Source organism: Convolutriloba macropyga, chromosome 5 (assembly GCF_964194025.1).
Source record: "Convolutriloba macropyga chromosome 5, txConMacr16.3, whole genome shotgun sequence".
NCBI lineage: Eukaryota > Metazoa > Xenacoelomorpha > Acoela > Convolutidae > Convolutriloba > Convolutriloba macropyga.
In genome coordinates this window covers 54,708,468-54,735,206 of record NC_134472.1, presented here as the reverse complement: position 1 = coordinate 54,735,206, position 26,739 = coordinate 54,708,468, and the positions used below count along the sequence as shown (strand labels likewise).

At 35.8% G+C, this 26,739-nt stretch overlaps 2 protein-coding genes across 2 annotated transcripts in view; one reads left to right on the top strand and one right to left on the bottom strand.

Annotated features, from left to right (window-relative positions):
• LOC142339478 (uncharacterized) overlaps window positions 1-26,739 on the bottom strand; it is a 604,341-nt gene that overhangs the window by 50,180 nt on the left and 527,422 nt on the right. The window lies entirely within an intron of this gene.
• The window catches only part of LOC142340418 (uncharacterized), a 52,330-nt gene that overhangs the window by 9,251 nt on the left and 16,340 nt on the right, over window positions 1-26,739 (top strand). Inside the window, exon 2 of the mRNA XM_075390994.1 lies at window positions 26,254-26,347. Within this exon, the coding sequence (XP_075247109.1) occupies window positions 26,254-26,347 (94 nt within the window). The remainder of the gene's footprint in view (window positions 1-26,253; window positions 26,348-26,739) is intronic.

Sequence of the window (26,739 nt, the reverse complement as noted above, 5' to 3'; positions counted from 1 at the left end):
GTAGTAATAGAGCCTCCAGGGACTTCCAGTTTGGTGTTTATGATGTTTTGTACCATTTTTTTCCTGAAATGAGACTTTTCACTCACTCCTGTCACATTGAATTACAAATAGTGTTTAAATACCATGAAAATTAATTGACAGTAGTGCGATGAATTGGACCACACTTGTATGGGAGGCAGAAAAGCTGATATTACTTTTTGCATAGCGATAAAATAACGTTTTTTGTTGATTTAATGTGTACATGGCGAAAATCGTAAAATGTCAATTTGGTAAGCCTTCCGATCCATTTAAAAAACGTTCTATAGCAGAACAGCACTCCTACTGAGGGTAACCCACAGTTGAACTTTAAATATTTGAGTCAAAAAATTTTTTGCCTTACACCAATTTTTCTCTCGGGCCTAAACAGAAAGTTTCATATGTACTTTACCGGCGATAACGTATTTGAAAGACCGGTTTCAAAAAAAATTATTCAATAGTTGTTTTTTTTACTTATATTGCCTACACCAAGTGTGACTAGTGTATTGGGCACGAAAACATGTAGCAATATAGCCTCCAGGGACTTCCAGTTTGGTGTTTATGATGTTTTGTACCATTTTTTTCCTGAAATGAGACTTTTCACTCACTCCTGTCACATTGAATTACAAATAGTGTATAAATACCATGAAAATTAATTGACAGTAGTGCGATGAATTGGACCACACTTGTATGGGAGGCAGAAAAGCTGATATTACTTTTTGCATAGCGATAAAATAACGTTTTTTGTTGATTTAATGTGTACATGGCGAAAATCGTAAAATGTCAATTTGGTAAGCCTTCCGATCCATTTAAAAAGCGTTCTATAGCAGAACAGCACTCCTACTGAGGGTAATCCACAGTTAAACTTCGAAAATTTGAGTCAAAATTTTGTTTGCCTTAAACCAATTTTTCTCTCGGGCCTAAACAGAAAGTTCCATATGTACTTTACCGGCGATAACGTATTTGTAAGACCGGTTTCAAAAAAAAATATTCAATAGTTATTTTTTTACTTATATTGCCTACACCAAGTGTGACTAGTGTATTGGGCACGAAAACATGTAGCAATATAGCCTCCAGGGACTTCCAGTTTGGTGTTTATGATGTTTTGTACCATTTTTTTTCCTGAATTGAGACTTTTCACTCACTCCTGTCACATTGAATTCCAAATAGTGTTTAAATACCATGAAAATTAATTAACAGTAGTGCGATGAATTGGACCACACTTGTATGGGAGGCAGAAAAGCTGATATTACTTTTTGCATAGCGATAAAATAACGTTTTTTGTTGATTTAATGTCTACATGGCGAAAATCGTAAAATGTCAATTTGGTAAGCCTTCCGATCCATTTAAAAAGCGTTCTATAGCAGAACAGCACTCCTACTGAGGGTAACCCACAGTTAAACTTTAAAAATTTGAGTCAAAAACTTTTTTGCCTTAAACCAATTTTTCTCTCAGGCCTAAACAGAAAGTTTCATATGTACTTTACCGGCGATAACGTGTTTGAAAGACTGGTTTCAAAAACAATTATTCAATAGTTGTTTTTTTACTTATATTGCCTACTTCAAGTGTGACTAGTGTATTGGGCACGAAAACATGTATTAATATAGCCTCCAGGGACTTCCAGTTTGGTGTTTATGATGTTTTGTACCATTTTTTTTTCTTGAAATGAGACTTTTCACTCACTCCTGTCACATTGAACTACAAATAGTGTTTAAATACCATGAAAATCAATTAACAGTAGTGCGATGAATTGAACCACACTTGTATGGGAGGCAGAAAAGCTGATATTACTTTTTGCATAGCGATAAAATAACGTTTTTTGTTGATTTAATGTGTACATGGCGAAAATCGTAAAATGTCAATTTGGTAAGCCTTCCGATCCATTTAAAAAGCGTTCTATAGCAGAACAGCACTCCTACTTAGGGTAACCCACAGTTAAACTTTAAAAATTTGAGTCAAAAATTTTTTTGCCTGCAACCAATTTTTCTCTCGGGCCTAAACAGAAAGTTTCATATGTACTTTACCGGCGATAACGTATTTGAAAGACCGGTTTCAAAAAAAAAATATTCAATAGTTGTTTTTTTTACTTATATTTCCTACACCAAGTGTGACTAGTGTATTGGGCACGAAAACATGTAGCAATATAGCCTCCAGGGACTTCCAGTTTGGTGTTTATGATGTTTTGTACCATTTTTTTTCCTGAAATGAGACTTTTCACTCACTCCTGTCACATTGAATTACAAATAGTGTATAAATACCATGAAAATTAATTAACAGTAGTGCGATGAATTGGACCACACTTGTATGGGAGGCAGAAAAGCTGATATTACTTTTTGCATAGCGATAAAATAACGTGTTTTCTTGATTTAATGTGTACATGGCGAAAATCGTAAAATGTCAATTTGGTAAGCCTTCCGATCCATTTAAAAAGCTTTCTATAGCAGAAAAGCACTCCTACTGAGGGTAACCCACAGTTAAACTTTAAAAATTTGAGTCAAAAATTTTTTTGCCCTAAACCAATTTTTCTCTCGGGCCTAAACAGAAAGTTTCATATGTACTTTACCGGCGATAACGTGTTTGAAAGACCGGTTTCAAAAAAAATTATTCAATAGTTGTTTTTTTTACTTAGATTGCCTACATCAAGTGTGACTAGTATATTGGCCACGAAAACATGTAGTAATATAGCCTCCAGGTACTTCCAGTTTGGTGTTTATGATGTTTTGTACCATTTTTTTTTCTTGAAATGAGACTTTTCACTCACTCCTGTCACACTGAATTACAAATAGTGTTTAAATACCATGAAAATCAATTATCAGTAGTGCGATGAATTGGACCACACTTGTATGGGAGGCAGAAAAGCTGATATTACTTTTTGCATAGCGATAAAATAACGTTTTTTGTTGATTTAATGTGTACATGGCGAAAATCGTAAAATGTCAATTTGGTAAGCCTTCCGATCCATTTAAAAAGCGTTCTATAGCAGAACAGCACTCCTACTCAGGGTAACCCACAGTTAAACTTTAAAAATTTGAGTCAAAAAATTTTTTGCCTTAAACCAATTTTTCTCTCGCGCCTAAACAGAAAGTTTCATATGTACTTTACCGGCGATAACGTGTTTGAAAGACCGGTTTCAAAAAAAATTATTCAATAGTTGTTTTTTTACTTATATTGCCTACATCAATTGTGACTAGTGTATTGGGCACGAAAACATGTAGTAATATAGCCTCCAGGGACTTCCAGTTGGGTGTTTATGATATTTTGTATCATTTTTTTTCTTGAAATGATACTTTTCACTCACGCCTGTCAGATTGAATTACAAATAGGGTTTAAATACCATGAAAGTTAACTGACAGTAGTGCGATGAATTGAACCACACTTGTATGGGAGGCAGAAAAGCTGATAATACTTTTTGCATAGCGATAAAATAACGTTTTTTTTTTATTTAATGTGTACATGTCGAAAATCGTAAATTGTCAATTTGGTAAGCCTTCCGATCCGTCTAAAAAGCGTTCTATAGCAGAACAGCACTCCTACTGAGGGTAACCCACAGTTAAACTTCAAAAATTTGAGTCAAAAAGTTTTTGCCTTAAACCAATTTTTCTTTCGGGCCTAAACAGAAAGTTTCATATGTACTTTACCGCCGATAAAGTATTTGAAAGACCGGTTTCAAAAAAAATTATTCAAAAGTTCCTTTTTTGACTTATATTGCCTACATCAAGTGTGACTAGTGTATTGGGCACGAAAACATGTAGCAATATAGCCTCCAGGGACTTCCAGTTTGGTGTTTATGATGTTTTGTACGATTTTTTTTCTTGAAATGAGACTTTTCACTCACTCCTGTCACATTGAATTACAAATAGTGTTTAAATACCAAGAAAATTAATTGAAAGTAGTGCAATGAATTGGACCACACACGTATGGGAGGCAGAAAAGCTGATATTACGTTTTGCATAGCGATAAAATAACGTTTTTTGTTTATTTAATGTGTATATGTCGAAAATCGAAAATTGTCAATTTGGTAAGCCTTCCGATCCATTTAAAAAGCGTTCTATAGCAGAACAGCACTCCTACTCAGGGTAACCCACAGTTAAACTTTAAACATTTGAGTCAAAAAATTTTTTGCCTTAAACCAATTTTTCTCTCGGGCCTAAACAGAAAGTTTCATATGTACTTTACCGGCGATAACGTGTTTGAAAGACCGGTTTCAAAAAAAATTATTCAATAGTTGTTTTTTTACTTATATTGCCTACATCAATTGTGACTAGTGTATTGGGCACGAAAACATGTAGTAATATAGCCTCCAGGGACTTCCAGTTTGGTGTTTATGATATTTTGTACCATTTTTTTTCTTGAAATGATACTTTTCACTCACGCCTGTCAGATTGAATTACAAATAGGGTTTAAATACCATGAAAGTTAACTGACAGTAGTGCGATGAATTGAACCACACTTGTATGGGAGGCAGAAAAGCTGATAATACTTTTTGCATAGCGATAAAATAACGTTTTTTTTTTTTATTTAATGTGTACATGTCGAAAATCGTAAATGGTCAATTTGGTAAGCCTTCCGATCCTTCTAAAAGCGTTCTATAGCAGAACAGCACTCCTACTGAGGGTAACCCACAGTTAAACTTCAAAAATTTGAGTCAAAAAGTTTTTGCCTTAAACCAATTTTTCTCTCGGGCCTAAACAGAAAGTTTCATATGTACTTTACCGCCGATAAAAAATTTGAAAGACCGGTTTCAAAAAAAATTATTCAAAAGTTCCTTTTTTGACTTATATTGCCTACATCAAGTGTGACTAGTGTATTGGGCACGAAAACATGTAGCAATATAGCCTCCAGGGACTTCCAGTTTGGTGTTTATGATGTTTTGTACGATTTTTTTTCTTGAAATGAGACTTTTCACTCACTCCTGTCACATTGAATTACAAATAGTGTTTAAATACCAAGAAAATTAATTAAAAGTAGTGCAATGAATTGGACCACACACGTATGGGAGGCAGAAAAGCTGATATTACGTTTTGCATAGCGATAAAATAACGTTTTTTGTTTATTTAATGTGTATATGTCGAAAATCGAAAATTGTCAATTTGGTAAGCCTTCCGATCCATTTAAAAAGCGTTCTATAGCAGAACAGCACTCCTACTCAGGGTAACCCACAGTTAAACTTTAAAAATTTGAGTCAAAAAATTTTTTGCCTTAAACCAATTTTTCTCTCGCGCCTAAACAGAAAGTTTCATATGTACTTTACCGGCGATAACGTGTTTGAAAGACCGGTTTCAAAAAAAATTATTCAATAGTTGTTTTTTTACTTATATTGCCTACATCAATTGTGACTAGTGCATTGGGCACGAAAACATGTAGTAATATAGCCTCCAGGGACTTCCAGTTTGGTGTTTATGATATTTTGTACAATTTTTTTTCTTGAAATGATACTTTTCACTCACGCCTGTCAGATTGAATTACAAATAGGGTTTAAATACCATGAAAATTAACTGACAGTAGTGCGATGGATTGAACCACACTTGTATGGGAGGCAGAAAAGCTGATAATACTTTTTGCATAGCGATAAAATAACGTTTTTTTTTATTTAATGTGTACATGTCGAAAATCGTAAATTGTCAATTTGGTAAGCCTTCCGATCCTTCTAAAAAGCGTTCTATAGCAGAACAGCACTCCTACTGAGGGTAACCCACAGTTAAACTTCAAAAATTTGAGTCAAAAAGTTTTTGCCTTAAACCAATTTTTCTCTCGGGCCTAAACAGAAAGTTTCATATGTACTTTACCGCCGATAAAGTATTTGAAAGACCGGTTTCAAAAAAAATTTTGCCTACATCAAGTGTGACTAGTGTATTGGGCACGAAAACAAGTAGCAATATAGCCTCCAGGGACTTCCAGTTTGGTGTTTATGATGTTTTGTACGATTTTTTTTCTTGAAATGAGACTTTTCACTCACTCCTGTCACATTGAATTACAAATAGTGTTTAAATACCAAGAAAATTAATTGAAAGTAGTGCAATGAATTGGACCACACACGTATGGGAGGCAGAAAAGCTGATATTACGTTTTGCATAGCGATAAAATAACGTTTTTTGTTTATTTAATGTGTATATGTCGAAAATCGAAAATTGTCAATTTGGTAAGCCTTCCGATCCATTTAAAAGGCGTTCTATAGCAGAACAGCACTCCTACTGAGGGTAACACACAGTTTAATTTCAAAAATTTGACTCAAAAAATTTTTTGCCTTAAACCAATTTTTCTCTCGGGCCTCAACAGAAAGTTTCATATGTACTTTACCGGCGATAACGTATTTGAAACACCGGTTTCATGAGAATTGGTTCAACAAAAGTTTTCTACAAAAATATGGCCTACACCAAGTGTGATTAGTTAAGTAGACACCAAAAAATGTAAGAGTAAGGCCTCCAGAGATTTCCAGCCTTTTGTTTATAATGTTATTTTCGATTTTTCTCACTTGATATAAGACGGTTCACTGACTCCAGCCACATTTAACTATAAATAGGATTCAAATACAACAAAAACTATTTGCAGTTGACAGGTTGAGTGGGGCCATACACCTAGAGGACACAGAAAAGTTGGTCTTACGTTTTGCGTAGCGATAAAATAACGTCTGCACTTATTAAATGTACACATGGCGAAATTCGTAAATGGGCACTTTTGCTAGCGTTTCGATTACTTTAGAGAGTGATCTATAGCAAAGCAGCACTCCTTCTGAGGCTAAATAAAAAACTGAGCTAGATCTCTGTTATTAGAACAACAATTCTTGTTTCTGAAAACAATGAAAAGAGGTTTTGTTGATTTTTTTCAATCAAATAAGTCATTTTTAACAAGTTTAATCAGCGTGAAAAACGACTTCAAGCGTTTTTGCAATTTTTTAATCAAGTGAATCGCTTGTTAGTGTCTTGTTACAGCCGAGGAAAGCTCAAGATTGTTTTAAAAGAAATTTTTGCGTGAAAAAATGTGTTAAAACATCAAAAAACTTAAATTTTCTTCAGCTGTTTTAAAAGCTAATTTAGAGGTATCTAATAGAGTATAGCACTTCCAGAGCACTTCTTCTTCTTCGCTAGCTCTTAAATGTTGTATGCCAACAGAACCTCATCAAAAAACGACAGAACAGTCAGATTTTCAGTTCTTTTTTGACTATTTTTTTACGATTTTGCTCTACTCCTTCACGTCCTGCTCAAAACATTTTCCAAAAAAATGTGTCACTTAGTCAGTTACTGACCGTCAGAGTGGTATTGCTGAGTCACAAACAAGTCTCCCCTTAGAGTGTTGGGTATATTTTGTATGCAACTTGTGTTTGGACTACATTTTCCTAATGTAACACAAAAAGAAAATTGAAGAAACTTTTGTCTTTCGTTTTTAGTGAAACTGATGCATTAATCATGTTTTCAAGTGATGGTTTAGCTATCAATTGGCCCTATTAATCTCTCAGTAGGGAGTTTTTATTGTTTGTATCGTGATTTGATAAGGTTATTCTTCGCCTTCAGTTTTTGCTAACAAAATTAGTGTTAATTGATAGTATTTTTGATTGACAAAAATATCGAACATATGCATGTTTTATCAAGTGCTCAGTTGCTTTACGTGCACGTGATATTGCACGTTTATACTACACAAATGCATGCTTAGTACCTGTCTCTCAATTGTGTAGCCCAATCACTCGTTTGAGTAGGCTTTCCTGCTTTTTTGTAGATAAGTAGTTTGCATGAGCAGAAAAATTCGAGTTCACTTGCTTTGTGATACAATTTCTCAGCGGTTTTTCAGCGAAAATTGTCGGGACATATTCCGTTAGACTCTCCGTGAACTGGGGGTGCTGTGCGATAATGGTTATTGCGCTCGTTTGCTCTTGTGGTACCGTTATTAATGTCGGAATTTGATATTTAGCTCGTTTTGGTGCATATCTGAAATTGGTGCATACCCTAAAATTTCGGTACCTGAAAAAAAGCCATTTTAGCTGTTTACAATGTCTGGGTTTTACTTATAGATGTACCCCGAGTAATTTTCGGCCATTTTTTTGCATGGTTTTCAGTGATCTTCAAAGTGAACTTGGTCAATTTTGGTGATGCTTCGCGCTTCTTTTCCTGATTTGGTACATTCCCTTTAATGTTGGATAACTCTGCGTAGAGTGAACCGATTTTCAATATTGATAGCCCGTTGAACTCAACTTGAGCCCTGCTTTAATTCTAATAGGGTCCTTTATAGTGTTTTCCCAACCAGTTTCGAGAAATTGACCGGTACACCCCCAAGTGCGTTTTTGCCATGGAAGCCGAAGCGTTTAGGAAATTGACGTGGAAAACCTTTCCATTTCAGTATTCACATGTATATTTATAGCTCAAAACATCGGGTATTATCTCCTGAGTGTAATGGTGTATAGTTTGTTGTGTTTCTGAAGGTTTTAGATGTCTATTTTATCCCAAACTCGTTGGGTACCAAGTCATATTGGCTACCCCGGTACGAAACGCTAAATCCTTAATAACTTTTTACTGAGTGGACCGATTTTGTTCGTTGATAGCCCGTTGAACTCAGCTTGGATTCTAGTTTAATTTGATATATAGTACGTATTTTTTAATGCATGTACAGCCGAAAACTTAGCCAGTACTCGTCATGCCCGTTTTTGACCCATTTGACCTGTTGTCCCAGGAAATTGACCTTGTGAACAGTTGTAAACAGTGTTGTTATAAATATTTATAGCTCTTTACATCTGCGGTTACACCAGGAGTCTAATGGTGTTTAGTATGTTGCCTGGTTATAACTTTTAGATGGTTATTTTAGCCGATACACGTTGTGTACCATGTCACTAGTGGGACCAGGTACAAAACGCTAAATCCTTAATAACTTTTTATTGCGTGGACCGATTTTGCTCATTGATAGCTCATTGAACTCAGCTTGGATTCTAGTTTCATTTGGTATATAGTACGTTTTTTTAGTGCATGCACTGTCGAAATCTTAGCCGATACGTATCAGGCCCATTTTGGCCCATTTGACACCTGTTCTGACGTGTATCGGTGATAAAATAGCTGTTTTAGTATGTTTTAAGCTGTTCTGTATGTAGCTACACTACTGTGGAGTTCCCCTGAACGTTTTATCAAAGTTTGGATGTTATAACTAATTTCTATAACTGATTTTGATGGTCATTCTGCGAGGAGAGTTGGCTATTAGGTACTTTTGGTACCAAACGCTAGATGTTGAATATCTCGTACTAGAATTGGCGAACTGTTGGTCTGGTAATTAAAAGTAACGCAGCATGGAATGTTGTTTCGCTCATATGAAAGCCGTTGGTTTTCGTTTTTTGGGTTTTGAGTGATTAGACTTTTAATGTATGGTCATATTACCAATTTTCAGCCATTTCTTCAATAGAAATTACTTGTTATATGTCGTATTTATGATACAGTTGGTTCAAGAGTGAGTTCATTAAAGCTGTATACAAGTGTCTGTACTGCTATTAGCTGGATTTTGGCATGCTGGTAGTCAATCCGAGTTTTTTATATTACTTTTGACAAGATAGTCAAAGTGACATTTGGCCATGGTGTACCGTTCATAAAAAGTTTAATTGTTCTGTGTTTATCTGATCAATTTAATCCTGTTTGTTGATACAAACTCATTGCGTTCTGAGTGATCTCTTCTAATTGAACCAGGGAGGATTGATTTTTCAGTAAATTTAAGTTTTTCAGCGAAAACTACGTCTTAATTTTTTTCCCGTTTCTGCCCATTCTGTATCAGAAAATGGCATTTAAAGTTGTAATTGTTTAGTCAAATCTCCTCTGGAATGACCATCAAACTCGGTTCCAACTCTGTGAGTGCACATGGCTGACAGAGTTGAGTTTTAAAGTTCTTTTGGTGTCAACAAACCTTTATTTGATAGTATCGTAATAGTGTAACTGCTTTCAGGTTTGATAATCAATTTGAACAGTCTTGTTCTTTGGCAAATTTGCGAATTTGAAACATTGACATTGTTATAACCACGCAGCTTCTCAAAGACAGCACCAGTAAGTTCCTTTCATGATCTGGTATTCTAATTCTGCTCTTACGATATTTTTGCGTGTGATTCAATGGTAGCATTGGACCGATTGTTTTTTTTAGTTTTATTGATATTCTTTTTTCAAACTCAAGTTTCCTCTTGTGTTCTAGCGACTCCACAATGAGGTAAGATCAACTCCTTTATGTTTATAGTGACTGCCTGAGGTAGCTGAGACAGTCAAAACCGCAATTTTGTCAAAAGTTTGGCATAAAAAATAAGAAAAAATGTATTTGGTTTTTGTTTCGTTGAAGTTCTCTTCTGCTTGCTATTAGCTGCGCAAAGTGTTTCTTTTCCCTACAAATCGATTAGATATCTTGAATCATTTCCTGTGGGTGACTTGAAACACAGCGCAAATGTCAAATTAATTCAAAATCAGAATGTCTTTTTTTGTTCTTGTGTTTTTTTTTCTTTCAATTTCTTTGTCTTTTTTTCCAATTTTTCTCTTCCAATTCTTTCTTTTGGTTCTCTGAATGTCCTATTGTTTGCCTTTTAAGTCTTTGATGCTAGGCTTTAAAGGATTCTGGATTTTGGGATTTCTGATTTCAAATGTTTATGAAAATTGTTATAAAAAATTTGTTTCTATTTTCTGTTTTTCCTTTTTGAACCATTTTCTTTTCTCATTTGTGTTAGCATTAACCTAACATGAACTCGTTTTCGATTCCTCACGGAAAAGACAAAATTGTTATTTTACATCTATCTGGGTTTTTGTCTACTTTTCGCAAAAATCTTGTTTTGCATGTTTATCTTAAGAATTTTAATATTTGATCTACTTCGACTTTTTTCTGATCGAAACTTGTTTTTGAAACCTTTTTCTTGTTTTTAGATGACTTCTACACAGACAAAATCAAAATCTAAAGGAGTAGCTGCTCAGAAGTGTACTCCTATAACATCGAGAAAAAAGTCTGTGCGAAATCTTCAAAAGGAGGAGGATGTCGAACTTCCTCCAGGATACAAGTTTCTGGTTTACTTCGAATGTGACAATAGTTTTGACATTGTAAAGGCAGACCATGGTGGCTGGCCTAATCACCTATCGAATAAAATTAAGCTCTCTATGAAGTACGAAGACGTTCCGTTCAAGTCAGACAAAAACCCTAAACATTTTATCAACGGCCTTGTTATAACGAATGGGCCTAAACCGATTCTCAAACGATTGGGTGATTACATGAATATGCAAATGCTCCAAGGTATTAAAATTGTGGACATGGATCTGACGCAAAACTTTGAAACTGATCGTCAGTAGGTTGAACAGGAGATTAGCGGTGTTTCAACTCAACAGTCTTGCAATAAAAGTCGTGAAGTTTCTGCGGTCGTTGAGGAATCTGATGAGGAAAGTTGGGCTGATGAAAACGATGAGGAAGAAGCTGACATGCCGGCTTCTGAAGTTCTCCAAAGGCCAGTTGTTCCCAGAACCGAAGCCAGTGTACCCATAGAGTACAATCAAATGGTATATATTTAAAACAAGTAGTAAGACCTCATTACTGTCAAACATTTTTGCAGTTGGTAGCAGCTGTTTCCCCTCTCACTGTTCAGTCCGTTTTTTATAAAAATTTGTTAACATTCTGGAACTGTATTTTTTATTTTTCAGTCATTGCACTGTATTGATAACTTAATCTTAGGAAAGATTTTTGATAGAAATAATAAAAAGAAATAGGGAATTTTTTGCTGATGTCCGTTGTGGTTGGTAGCAACCATAATTTTTTTCTTAGATGGAGCTGACACGACGATTCGAAAGAGTGATATGTAGACTTGAGGCGCGAATGGACCGGAGTGATCGTTTGCTTGATGAGTTGTCGAAATTTTCCAGGAAAGCCCTAGACGAAATTTATCGCATGTCGGAAGCACCGGTGTATATATCGCGTCATGCAGAGTTGGCTACTTCGGAGAAGGGAAATATTGAAACTGAGAAAGAGGTTCTGATGTATAAAGACAAGAAGTTGTACGATCAAGGTGGTGTCTCGTTAGTTGAAAAGGCGTACAATATTGTCAAGGCATTGTGGGATGAAGATGAGAGGCGAGAATTGTGCATCGATCCTAAGAAAACTCTGTCGGATAAAGGTGGAAGAAAAGCCGGGGATGCAGAGCGTAACCATTTGTATCAAACGGCTGTAAAGTATCTCTTTGGAGAGGAATACAGCGTTAAAACATACCAAAGCATTCTCAAGCTCGTTAACCAGCGCCTTCGTGAGAAGCGTTCTAGTCATGGTGCTCAATTTTGAGCTTCGCTTTAATAATGGTCCAATTGTTTCATTTTGTTAATTTTCTTTTGATATTCTTGCAGAAATTCATTTGTTGACCACTCATTTGTTTTCGCACTTATTGTTTTGCTCTCGTTTTTTTTAAAGACATTGGTTTGCTTGAAAAGTATATGAATTTGTTTTTGAATGCTTCAGAGATTGAAATGTTCTCATTTCCTGATGCAGTTGATTCGTTGAATACTTGTATGGAATCTCGATAAACAACGCTTCGACGAAGTAATGTCGTTGAAGTTGATGCGCGGAACAGAATGATGGAGGTATCTCGTGGTCTGAAAGTTCTTGTAAGTTTTTTTGTTACATTGCGGTTGTGTTATAATAATTTTCTTCAGCATGATTGCAAGTTGTTGCGGTGTTTTAGAATGATAGACAGGTGAAAGCACAGAACTCGGTTCCTACAAGAACCCTTATGTATAAAGGCGTTAACTTGTTGTCTTATGAAGGACCTTGCGATGACTACGCTGCAGTGGGTAGATTTTTAGCTCGGTCTATTTTGACGAAGGAAGAGAGGTTGACCACTTGTTGGTTGGGTCAGCGAAGCAATCATAATTTTGCTGATAGAACGTTAGCATCAGCTGAGGACGAGGCTTATTTCAGAGGTCTTATTTTTTAGCTGTCAATTTATTTATTATTTTTTTTTTAATTCATCTTTTTTTTAAGAAGCCGTAAAACTTCTGTGTGGAAACAGCCTGTATGCTCTAAGACGCGCCAAGGACGCCGCCAATTCACTTGGTAGACATGAAAAATTTCATAATCGAAACCCTCTTGCTTGAGATCTTATTTTGTCTGTGAATTGCTTCTGATTAATTCAGTTCAACTCCCTTTCTTCTTGTTTTTTCTCAAAAGTTTCTTCTTGTTTTTTCACAAAAGGTTGTTCTAACTTCAAATTGCTAAACTTTTCTTCGTTTTAAGATTAAAATGTCAATTCTTGATCACAAGAAATACAAACAGTACCTCAATCTCGCTCAGCAAATCAGCAAGTTACCACTGACTTGTCAGCAACTGGCTTACGTTGACGGAAAACTTACACAGAAGTGGGTCGATTCGAATGAAATGGTGTCTCATAGAATTTCTATTGAAGTTGATTGTCCTGCATTTGTGCAAGATGTTGAAAACTCTCTGGATTGTGAATACGGCAAAAGTCTTCGGTGGGTGACTTACAGTCCTGTAAGATACTTGCACACAGAAAGTTTTTCCCAGATTGGCCTTTTTGCGAGAAATGATATTAACATCAACACAGAAATTCCTGGCGTCATTGGTTACTTGGTCAGTATTCCTGAAGACGATATATTAGAAGGTTATAATGATTTTTCGATTGTACAAAGTTCTCGCGTTGGAGTGCAGTGGCTAATGCTGGGTCCCATTTCTTTTATCAATGCCTCTTGTAAACCTAATGTTGCCTATGTAAACGTTAAAAATATTATGGTTTGCGTTCCTCTGCGGCAAATAAAGGAAGGAGAAGAGTTAACTATTTCCTATCAAAATCATTTTTTTGGTCCCAATAACCAGTTTTGCTTGTGTCCCTATAAAAGTATGCATGGTAATCCTTTCCCCGAAGTTCCCTCCAAAAAAGGAAAAGTTGACAAAAATGATAACAAAAATGCTTTTCTTCAAAAGTCAGAGGAGACAACAGTTCGCTCGAGCAAAAGTTTGTCTAGGCAAAGTTTCCCCACTCGATTTAGAATGTTTTTTCCTGAGGAACAAAATTCTGATGTTTTGGATTATGTTAGCTATGGAAGTTTTTTTAGTTCAGTTCCAGCGTCGCCTAGAAGAGCTATGTTTTCTGATGAGCCCCCGCTAATTACAGATAATTCTTTTAATGTTGAAAGTACTGTTGCTCCCGAAATTTTTGATCTTTCACAGCCAATAGTTTCAACTTCCTCTCCAATTGTTGAGCACAATAACAGCTTTCGAGCTTCCTCACCAGTTAACTTAGTTAATTTTGAAGAATCAGATTCACAAAATCCAACACACATTGAACCACCCCTATTTGACAACTTAGATTTTGGTTTATATGAGGGCTGTAAGGTTTCACAAGATGAGTTTAACAAAAGATTTGATCGAATTGATGACAAGCATCACCTCTCGGACATAGCTAAGAAGGACATTTTAAAATTGATCGCTTCTATTCTTCCTCAACCGAATCAAGTTTTCGCAAAAATTCCTATATCTGATCTACCCCTCGTAACAATAACTTCTGTAGGCACATCCAAAATGATATTTGTAGACCTAATTGCTCAGATAAACCGCATTTCTTGCAGAAATGCGAATTTTATACACGAGTCGTGGTCAAATGATTGTAGCTGGGAAATGCAAACTGATTTGTTCTGTCACGGCGAACTCCAACTCGTTTTGAATACCGACGGTGCCCCCGTTTTCAAATCAAATAAATTGTCAGTGTGGCCCCTTTGGGTTCAATTATATAATTTGCCTCCGCTTTTGAGAGCTAGTTATGCTAATATTTGTCTTCTTGGTTTGTGGCACGGAGAGTCAAAGCCCGATTTGAATTACGTCTTAAGAAGCGTTTCTTCCGAATTAGAAAATTTTGTCAAAAGGAACGTCAAACAATCATTTAGGTCCTCTTCGTTTTCGATTTCGAAGTATAGTTTGCGATGCCCACGCCAGGGCTTATGTTTTGTGCATGAAGCAGCATATGGGATATGAAAGTTGCTCCCATTGTTTCATCAAAGGGTTGCATGAAAACAGACGGATGCTTTTCAAGGTAACGAAAGCTTTCTTTGCTCGCGAAAATGAACATTTTGTTAGATGCGGAGAGCTGGCTGAAGAGCAAAAAGTAGTCACGCACGGGATAAAGTCCAAAACTCCTCTCAATAAATTTTTTTGCTTGCCATGGGATTGTACCATAGACCCGATGCATCAAGTTTTTCTTGGAACAGGAAAAGTTCTCTCAAAATTTTTGATATCTTTAACTAAAGGCCGTTTGCTTGCAGATTTGGAAAAACGGGTTTTTTCATGCATGGTTCATTTTGACATCCAGCATCGCACGCGAAAAATTAGGGAACTTCATTTTTGGAAGGCATTTGATTTTAAATTATTTTTTTTTCATGTTGCACCTCTTGTATTTTTCGATTTAGGAGTGTCTGCATCGCATTATCTAAGCTTCTGTAAATTAAGTTTTGCTGTACGTCTGCTATCTGATGTTAACTTTGAAACACAAAATTTAGAAAAAGCCGATTCTTTAATCAAAAATTTTTTCAAAAATTTTGTTGAATTATATGGAGCTGACGCGCAGTCCTATAATTTCCATACAATGCGTCATTTAGTCAAACAGGTGCGCCGAAATGGTCCTCTTTGGTTGTTTTCAGCTTTTTGTTTCGAATCGGCTAACCATCAACTACTTTCAGCTTTATCGGGGACAATAAAAAATCCTGAAAAGATGGTCGACAGGTTTTTGCGACACCAAATTGCTTACGGAGAATATTTACAAGAGGAAAAGGCAGCTAAGATCACTTGCCTCGATAATTTTACAAAACTTACAGAAGAAGCAAAGATTTTTTGCCGTGAAAAAAAATATTGAAATAGTGTTTTCTCGGCATGTTAATTATCTCGGGAAAAAGTTTTGTTCTGTTTCGTATACTAGATTAAACGGCAATTTAAGTGAATGTGTGTTTCAATTGAAAGATGAGACCTTTGTTAAAGTTGATTGTTTTGCTAAATTTTCAGACTCTGTTTTTGCTATTGCTGGAAAATTTCTGACTGTGAAAGAACTAAATATTTTACCCGACATAACTAATGCCTCCTTTAATTACTGCTTTGAGTTAAGTGAGTTGAGTTCTCTTAATTTACTTGATGTTAGTAAAATAAACTTCAAAACAGTTGTACTGCCTTTGGACAGTTGCCTACGTGTTAGTGTGCTTAAAGAGGGGTTTGAGCACAATTAGGTGCTTTGCATTTGATTGGAGAATCAGATGCCAGTTTTTTTTTGAAATATTGCTTGGAGAAGCAATATTTTTTATCAAGTAGTTTTTTCTCCGGCCATTTTATTGAATGCACTTAATATTTCACTCAGTCAAACGATTTCTGGATTCATCGATACTGCGCTAGCATTGTTTAGGGACCAATTTGACACATGGTTCAACAAAATCCAGATTGCTTCATCTTCCTTCTGTAAGTGGCCTTTGAATAAATTTCACTCATTGCTCTTCGTTTTCTATAATTCAGTTTTCTCTTATAACTTGTCGATTCAGCATAAGATTTTTTAAGTTCTTCAAATGATTAGCGGTTTTGACTGTCTCAGTCTTTGTCTTTGCTCTTTAATTTCTAAATTTGTTTAATATATGCCCAATTTGTTTCTTGTATTTATGTTTTTTTTTGTGTTTAGTTCTATTCTTCTTATTGGCGATTCAAATATTCGAAATCTGAGAAACGATATTCAAGTTGATCCACTTCTTCGACAGCATCAAATCGATGTACTTGCGTTTGGCGGTATGAGAAGCAACGAGCTTGGACCAAACGTGAGCTTGACAGCAAGACAATATAACTATGTTGTCGTTGCAGTGGGTAGTAATGATCTCACTGAATATAGAGATATGAAGGCAAGTCCCCGTTCGAAATTATGTTTAACCATGTTGTTGGTGTCTGGAAACGAAGAGACGTTGAAAGTAATTTGGTTGAAGAGACAAATAAACTTTTGTTCGATCAGTTGCAGCAGAAATTTGTTCCTCCAAAACTGAAAAACAAGCACTTTAACTCAATTGATACTTGTCATTTGAACCGAAATGGCCGTCTAGAAGTTCTTGCTTTGCTTAATAGAATCATTTCTAATCATTTTAAATTATTCGATTTGTTATTGTTCTTTTGGTTGAGTTAATTGATTGTTGACTCCCTTCATTTTTGTTGAAGTAAATTTTTGAGGCCGGTTGGAGATCCAGTCTCTCAGAGTTTGTTTCTTTGAATTGATGTTTGCTATATTTGCCTATAATGTTCATTGTTGTTTTTTATATGCTTTCGAAAGCTCTGTTATCCGAATGGCAAAGTTTGAGTTCTGTTTTTTTATGTTGTGGAGATCTGTGATTCAATTAGTGTATGAGCATCCTGATAGTTTCAATGTTCTATTTTGGCTTATGAAATACTGACAGAAATTGTTTTTTTAATATGAGTTCTTTTGTTGTCTTCTGGTTTTCATTTGTGAAATATAGAAGTGCTGTGAGAAAACTAATAGTCGTATAATGTGTGTATATTAGTTTTCTTGGCTTGTTGGCGAACAAAACTGATAGCCATTTTTTTCTTGACGCCTGTTAAGTTGATCTGCCGAGTTGAATCATGATACATGGCAGAAATTTTTTTGGTTGTGATGCTTTTTTTCATTACGTTTGAAACCGGATGGAGATCCGGGTTCTTTGTTTTTATTGCACGTTATGTTTGCTTCTCCTTGTTTGTTGTTTTTATAATGCGAAAAGCGTTGTCACTATAGGAGAAAAATTCGGCTCTTTTTCTCAGCCTCCTTGATTCAAGATAGATGGCAGAAATCTCTTTTCTCTCATGTTTTTTCTCTGCTGTTTTCTCTTTTTGTCTGATTTTTTTTTCTCTGTGGCTCTTTAGTCGCTTGCTTGTCCCTATGCTTTCTGGTCTTCCTGGTTTTGCAGGTTCTGCTTGTTTTTTTCTTTGGTTCCATAGATGCGCTATGATGGTAAAATTCAGTTTTCTGAGGGCTGACAATGATGAAATCCCTTAGAAATCATTATCAATGATTACAAATTTCTGATTTACTGCTATCGCTTTTCTTTTTTGCCTCTCTCTCTCTCTCACCCTGTCTCTCTCTCTCTCTCTTGTGGTCTCTCTTCTCATGTTTTTCTTCTCTGCTGTTTTTTTTTTCGTTCTGTTGTGTTTGTCTGATTTATTTTTTCGTCTGGTTCTCTAGTGGCTTCTTTGTCACTATGCTTTCTCGTCTTCCTTGTTTTGCAGGTTCATCTTGTTTTAATCTTTGTGGTTCCATAGATGCGCTATGATGGGAACATCCAGTTTTCTGAGCGCTGTCAGTGATGAACTACCACACAAATCATTATCAATGATTACAAATTTCTGATTTACTCCTTTCGCTTTTCTTTTTTGCCTCTCTCTGTCTCGTTTTGTGTTTGTCTGATTTATTTTTTCTCTGTGGTTCTCTAGTGGCTTCTTTGTCCCTATGCTTTCTGGTCTTTCTTGTTTTGCAGGTTCTGCTTGTTTTTTTCTTTATGTTTTCATAAATGCGCTATGATGGGAACATCCAGTTTTCTGAGCGCTGACAGTGATGAAATCCCACAGAAATCATTATCAATGATTTCAAATTTCTGATTTACTGCTATCGCTTTTCTTTTTGCCTCTCTCTCTCTCTCTCTCTCTCTCTCTCTCTCTCTCTCTCTCTCCTGTGGTCTCTCTTCTCTCATGCTTTTCTTCTCTGCTGTTTTTTTGTTCTATTGTGTTTGTCTGATTTACTTTTTGTCTGGTTCTCTAGTGGCTTCTTTGTCCCCTAGGCTTTCTGGTTTTCCTTGTTTTGCAGGTTCTGCTTGTTTTTTTTCCTTTATGGTTCCATAGATGTGCTATGATGGGAACATTCGGTTTTCTGAGCGCTGGCAGTGATAAAAACCCTCAGAAATCATTATCAGTGATTACAAATTTCGGATATATTGCTATCACTTTTGCCTCTTTTTTTTCTGGCTCTCTTCACTCTTCTTTGTCTCTATACTTTTTGGTCTTCCTAGGTTTGCGGGTTTGCTTGCTTTTTATTATAGTTCCTTGGATGCGCTATGATGAGATTATCCAGTTTTCTGAGCGCTGACGGTGATGAAATCCCACAGAACTCATTATCAATGATTATAAATTTCTGATTTACTGTTATCGCTTTTCTTTTTTGCCCCTCTCTCTCTCTCTCTCTCTCTCTCTCTTGTTTTTCTCGTTGATTATACTGTTTGGTCTTTCTTGTTTCGCGGTTTCTGCTCTTGTTTTAATTATGGTTTCCTAGATGCGCTATGATGGAAACATCCAGTTTTCTGAGCGCATATAGTGATGAAATCCAATAAAAATGATCATTGATTTTCTTTCTTTTCTCTTTTTTTTGCCTCTCTCTCTCCCTCTCTCTCTCTCTCTCTCTCTCTCTCTCTCTTTCTCTCGCTCTCTCGTTTTCCCTCTGTCACTCTTTCTCTCTCTCTCTCTCTCTCTCTCTCGGTATCTCTCTCTCTCTCTTTCTCGCTCTCTCTCTCTCTCTCTCTCTCTCCTCTCTCTCTCTCTCTCCTCTCTCTCTCTCCTCTCTCTCTCTCTCTCTCTCTCTCTCTCTCGGTATCTCTCTCATCTCTCTCTCCCCTCTCTTCTCTTTCTTTCTTTATTCTTTGTTTTTCTTTGTCTCTCTCTCCCTCTCGCTCTTTTTCTCTCTCTTTCCTTCTTTCGTTTCTTTTTGTTTTTCTCTCGCTCTTTCTCTCTCTCTCTCTCACACACACACTCTCATTCTCTCTCGCTCTTTCTCCCTCTCTCTCTCTTTCCTTCTTTCGTTTTTTGTTTTTCTTTCGCTCTCTCTCACACACACTCTTTCTCTCTCTCTCTCTCTCTCTCGGTATCTCTCTCTCTCTCTCTCTTTCTCGCTCTCTCTCTCTCTCTCTCCCTCTCTCTCTCTCTCTCTCTCTCTCTCTCTCTCTCTCTCTCTCTCTCTCGGTATCTCTCTCATCCCTCTCTCCCCTCTCTTCTCTTTCTTTCTTTGTTCTTTGTTTTTCTTTGTCTCTCTCTCCCTCTCGCTCTTTTTCTTTCTCTTTCCTTCTTTCGTTTCTTTTTGTTTTTCTCTCGCTCTTTCTCTCTCTCTCTCTCTCACACACTCTCATTCTCTCTCTCTCTCTCTCTCTCTCTCTCTCTCTCTCTCGGTATCTCTCTCATCTCTCCCTCCTCTCTCTTCTCTTTCCTTCTTTATTCTTTGTTTTTCTTTGTCTCTCTCTCCCTCTCGCTCTTTCTCTCTCTCTCTCTCTCTCTCTCTCTCTCCTTCTTTCGTTTTTCTTTTTTCTTTCGCTCTCACTTTCTCTCTCTCTCACACACACTCTCATTCTCTCTCTCTCTCTCACACTTTCTCTCTCTCTCTCTCACACACACTCTCATTCTCTCTCTCTCTCTCTCTCTCTCTCTCTCGCTTGCGCGCGCGCCTGCGCGTGCTCTGCCTTACGGGCAATTTTTGTTTTGTTTTTTGTTCTTTTTTTGTGAGTTTTTTGTTCTCGTTTCGCTTCAGCACTCTCCTTGCTCCTTTTCGCGCTCGTTCTCGCTCGCTCGTCGTCGGTTGCTCGTTCTGCCAGCTCGTTCTCGTTCGCTCGTCTTCGTTTGCTCGGTTTTGCTTGCTCGCTCGCCGCCGGTTGTTCGTTCGCCGCCGCTTGTTCGCTCGCTCGCCTCTTCTGTTTTTCCCCCTTGCTGTTTTCTTCCCATCCCCTTTCGCCTATGGCGATGTGCTTTTCTTTTGTTTGTGTGTGTTCAGCCCCCACCCTTCTCTCTTTCGCTCCTTTTCTTTCGTGCTTCACCCCCGCCCTTTTCTGTGCCCCCTCTCATGTGCTTGTGTTTTGCTGATGTTCTTATTTATATTTGTTTGCTTTCTTTTGCAGCACACAAACCCCCTGCCCTTTCTGTGACCCCTGCTGCAGCGCAAAAAACCCCCTGCCCTTTCTGTGACCCCTTCTGCGCATTTAAGATGATGTTCCTATTTATACGTTTTAGCCTTAGCAATTTTAGGGTCTCTCCTCTTTTCTTTGACGGTTAGAGAATAGGTCGAATCCTATTCTCTAATCTTCAAAGAAGCCAAAGAGGCCCATGCATCAGCTAAGGCACGTTTCCGGCGCTTCTTGCAAGACGGTTATCTTGCAAGAGTCTTACAAGATAGACGGTTATCTTGCAAGACTCTTGCAAATCGGACGGTTATCTTGCAAGATCTTGCAAGAATCTTGCAAGATCTTGCAAGATGATGCGTAATCTTGCAAGATTCTTGCAAGAATCTTGAGAGATCTTGCAAGATAACCGTCCTAATTTGACTGGGGCAATCAGGTGTTTAGGGAAAAAACACGGTAAAAATCCACCCAATTTTAAAAATTTTAGAAACTCCACCGAAAGAGTTATGCACCCATCGAAACATGCTACCACCCCAGATTAACATTGGTGGTAATCATACAAAAGTCTTTTATGATACCATACCAGACACAGATTTTCCTAGTATAATCTTGCAATGATTACTGAGATACATATATGATGCTACTATGATTACAAAGATTCATAAAAATCTTCGTACGATTGCAAAGACTCATTTATGATTACTAAGAATTAAACAGGATGCTCGTTAAGGTGCGTTCGCACATGATGTTCCGACCCGACCTCATCTACATTTTTGACTTAATTGTCAACCAAATGAAGAGATAACAAAAATAGATGTTTGAGTTTAAAACAATCGTTACACAACCTAACTTCTAATTGAATTACATAATGACATGCCTCATTACAGCGCTCGCGAGATCTGCCAATAAAAAGACAACAAAAAAACATTCAACAAAATGAGCAAAACTAAAAATTTCACCTGAAAAACTCTATATCTAAATTTAAAAGCACCTAGTAACAACGTCAAAACGCAATAAAAAAAACCCTAACAAAAACAAATTTGCTTTTTCTTAACCATAAAGCAGATGCAATTTTTCCTTAATCAGACTAGGCAAAAATCGACAAAGAGAAGAAATAATGAGGCGGAATTCAAAACACAATCAAATTTTTTTAAAGCAAACAATTGCAAAAGTCTTAAAAATCATTAGCCTATAACAGAATGATTCTCTATAAATTTAAAATAAAATTATTATAAAACCAATGGGACCACTGTCTTCGGTAAGACTAAGCCATAGGAATGGACCAAAGATGAGGAAAAACAAAAAAAATACAAAAAATTTTCGTATGCGAAAACACAAATTTTTGAAGCCATTAAAATCATTAACTATTATCTGAATATTATGTATTTTTATTTCATTTTTTATAGATACTAACTCAATTGAAATTTCACTAAAAGAGTAAAAAAGTTCATTTGAGCCGCGTTTGAAAACCATTGGGATCTTATATTACAAGAATGTGTTAAAAAACAGAGAAAGAAATGCAAATACATCACTCACAAAACTTTTATGATATCCCATATCGTCCAACAAACAAAACATCAATAACGACATATTATCAGTGGATATGTTAATTTTTTTGATGCACGGAACTGGATGTGACCTCTCAATGATGAGAATAAGTTACAAGTTGACGAAAAAAAAACAAAAAAAAATATTTTGAAAAAAATTTGAAAGTGTATAAAATCTTAAAATTTAGGACTATTTGATATAAATTCTCAATTACAAGTCTATTGGACCACTCAGTTTTATATGGCTACCTAAAGAACAAACAAAACAGGCAAATTTACCAAATTCAAAATAAATTGAGCGAGAAAAGTGTCGAAGCCAATAAAAACGAATTTTCAGTAAAAATTTTTCCAGTTTCAATTAAATGTTTAACAGTAGTAGGTTTCGTCTTTTTCTTCACAATATAACTATAAGAAATCAACAATTATCAACAAACACATAAAAACCACCAAATTTTTCAGGAAACCCGTCGTATCAACTCCATTATATTCGATAGCTTTCAACGGAAGCTAATAAATGAATTTAGTTATGCCTCGATGGGACAACAAGGATATTTGTTGTTCATGAGTCAACAATAGGACATTAGAACGATTTATGCACTATGGAAACAATCGCGTTCTAAGCCATCGGGAACTATCAAAATTGATATAATGAGATAACATTTCAACAGTAACCAATTTAGAAAAAAAATCCGATTTTTTTTAATATGTAAACTCTTGGCATCGAAGTCATCAAACCGATAGTTAGCGGATAAAACCGCTTGCCAAACTAATTTTGATAGTTATTTAAAGGAGGTCTTGTAGTCATTACTGAGTCGGACTTACAATTAACGAAAATAAGTTTAAGACTGATTAACGTTCAAAAAATCTTTTCAAAAGATGATTTTGAAAGTCTCAACAGACATTGAAATCAAAACCTTTCGACGACAGTCAAAAGATACCTTCAGTTATACATCGATGGCAGTGCAGAGTTGATTTTCGTGCAGAGTTTATCAATAGGTTATCACAAAAAGTCATATGACTATGAAATCAACAACAAATACAGTCAAAAACCAAAAATTCAGTAGAAAAGTGCGAGAAGAAAGTGTCGAAACCTTTAAGCTATAAGCTTTTTTCTGAATTAACTTGATCTATGATTCATTGAACGTCTTTCCTAAGCCAAAAAGAGCTACCAATATTAGGAAAATGTGATAAAATTTTAAAAGGAACCAATAATACGAAAATATCCAAAAATTAAAAAAACATCTTTTTTGACATCTTGTGGCATTGAAGTCATATAACCAATAAATAGAAAAAAAACGCCAACCAGATTGATTCTGGTTGAGGTCAGAAGAAAGGGTGTCCTTTTAATACTTAAACTGTCTTACAGTTCACGAAAAAATATTAATGATTGGTTTAAGTTAAAAAAAAGTTTTCGAAATTTTTTTTTATTTAACAGCCATTAGTTGTACCCTCAAAGAACTAGATTGGTTCAAATAGTGCTTAAAACAAAACTTATTGCAATTTTAGTCAACGAGTCTATCCCACATGGCTCCAAAAATTTGATGAAACCTGAAAAAAACATCAAAGTTTCATTTAAAACTACGAAAAATCAGAGGCAAAGCAAACTAATGAGCAATTCCTTGAAAGAGAATTTTTTATTCATTTGTCTTCATTTGACTGAAATTGAAATTTGTCATCATTGGAACATCGATATGAAAAGTGACTAGTCTCTGGGTGACTTAAAGAAACCAAAAAAATGAAGAGTTTTCTAAAAAAAAAAAAGAGCTCTCAAAAAGAATCCGAATATTTTAATTGCAAACATCACTATGGGACCAGAACTAGTTTTTTATTGCCTTTTGTCTATTAGGAACACAAAATTGATTCAGTTTGTGGCTTGAATTGTAATTGTGAATTACTCTTCTGATAAAACAAAAAATCTTAATTTGAAGAAAAATTACACTAAAAATGAACAAAAACCATGCCAAATATCCCGTGTTTACGCAAGACTTCAATCCTCGATAACTCCGCGAAAAATACGAATTTAAAAAAATATTTCTTATTTCGAACTCTACGCTGGATAGATCTGAAGTCTCGAAATATTGCTTCTTTTGTGTAAATAGTAATTGCGTCAGTTTTTGGTTTTTAGCTTACTCTTTGCTCACAATTGTTTGTTTTGTTTAATTTACGCATAGACATTTTTTGTATGATCGTAAGTTTGATTTCCAAATTTCGATTAAAACCGTTTTTGACTTAGTATAATTACTAACAAGGCTTGGTTCGTGTAGGCGTCTTTTTATCAATTTTGAAGCGCTTTCTAGCTTAACCCTTATTCACGTTTGTTTGTTTTCTCCAATTTAAGCATCGAAAGTTCGTATGGTCTTTATATGGGTGTCATGCTTCCATAAAAATGAGAAATAACAGTATGCTTGCTAAGAATCATTTATTACTTAGTATAATTGCTAAGATTGTTTATGTTGTTCATCCCGGGATTGAGCGCATTTGGTCATGCCTTAGCAGCCCGCGTGAAACTAGCTCCACCAATTTATTTCCCATTAGATTCAGAACGGGGTTTTTTTCGTCAGGGTATTTTGTCACAGAATCATCAGCCATTGGTGTGGTGGGGGGATGAGGGTGATTGCAAGGTCCCTTTAAATAGAGACCTTGCGACATTTTGTTTTTTCATTTTTAATATTTACATTATTGATAATTATTGTAAAATCAGAGATTTTCCTTTTAATTTCGTCGAATCAGGTGCGCAAACCAAGAAAAAACCATAATCATGTAAGAAAAATATATAGACACATCTCAACCGTTTTTACCCGGTCTCGGAGTAACGGAATGATGAAATTTCAGTTCTGTGGTTTTAGAACGCCCATATTCTGACCATTTTATCAGGCTCCAAAAATACTGGCAAGAGAAAACCTAAGTCTCTCGAAAAATGGTTATAAACGATTTGTCAAAAATGAATTGATTTTAATATATTTGATTATATTTGATTATTTGATTCAATGAAAATGTCAGTTTAAAATTATTTGAGTTGTCAGTTTTTCAGTAAATAATTAATTCTGCATTAAGCTCTGCATTCTGCTTTTTCTGCTTCATTTTGCATTCTGATACTGTCAGCATTACTGGTACTAATCTATGAGTCATCTGTCAATTTTACTGGTTCTTTGCTGTCTTTTTTCTCAAAACCAGTAATTCTTTTATTATGTGTGGGACAGCAACATGAAAAGTGATATCACCCACAATTTCAAACTAATTTTCGAAAATTTCGAATTTCTCTCTGATTTTTCACTGAACCTACAAAACATTGAAACTTAGTTTTCACTGGGAAGTCTTTGAGAGTAAGATACCCTTGATATATTATGATACAGTACTGATTTTGCATTTAGCTCTTGGGATATGCAGCATCAGTGCTGCCGTACTCTGGCACTAGGGTCCGGGGATTCAACTCCTCTAGATAACGATTTCATATTTCCCTCCAATTCGATGAGTGTGTACTCCGTTCCTTCAGGAGGGGAATTAGATCAGTTTCAGGAAAATTTTCACACACTACTCCAGTTTATTTCCTCGCTTCCTTTGTATTCTTCAGAATAGGTTTGAGTTGTGGGGACAAATTTCGAAAGTCTTTGAAACAGACTTAAGAAACAGGCTCAATTAACATGTTTTGTTCAAAAAATTAAATTTGTGATTCGCTGGATGGATAGAATTTCACCTAACTCACAATCTGTAATTTATTTTTAAATGTGTAAATCAAATTGAGCCAGTTCCAAACCCGCTCTAGTATGAACCTCTCAATATGTGTATATATTTCTTCCGCTAATAAATTGACAGCATGACACCGGTGCTTTTTATAGTGGACACAATATTTGCTGAGATTGGGAACTTCGCCTCTGAGGGTGGCAGACGGAGAAGAAGGTTCAGAGTATCCCACATGTTCACCACCACAAGGTTAGCTGATCTAAGTTTTGTCTTCAGGCAGAGTCAACCCAGGTCGGGACCTAATCACAAATTAGTGTAAATTAAGGGGTTGCTATCGGAGAAAGTTGTCATTTCATTGCAAAAACTTCCAAAATTTAGTCTTGCAATATTGCAAATGTTTTTATGCACTTATGCCACATTTTCTGTTACATTGAACTGTGCAGTTTCACTGCTCAAAATCACAAATGCGGAACCAAAAAAATCTTATTTGGAAAAAATTTATTTTCCGTCAAGTCTTCGGAACATGATTTCTCTTTTATACTTATGCTTTGGATTTTGTATTTTATACTTTTGCTTGTTTGTAAACAATTATTATATACCTAGTAGTTTTTCAAACAATAGTATTTTGATACAGCTTCAAG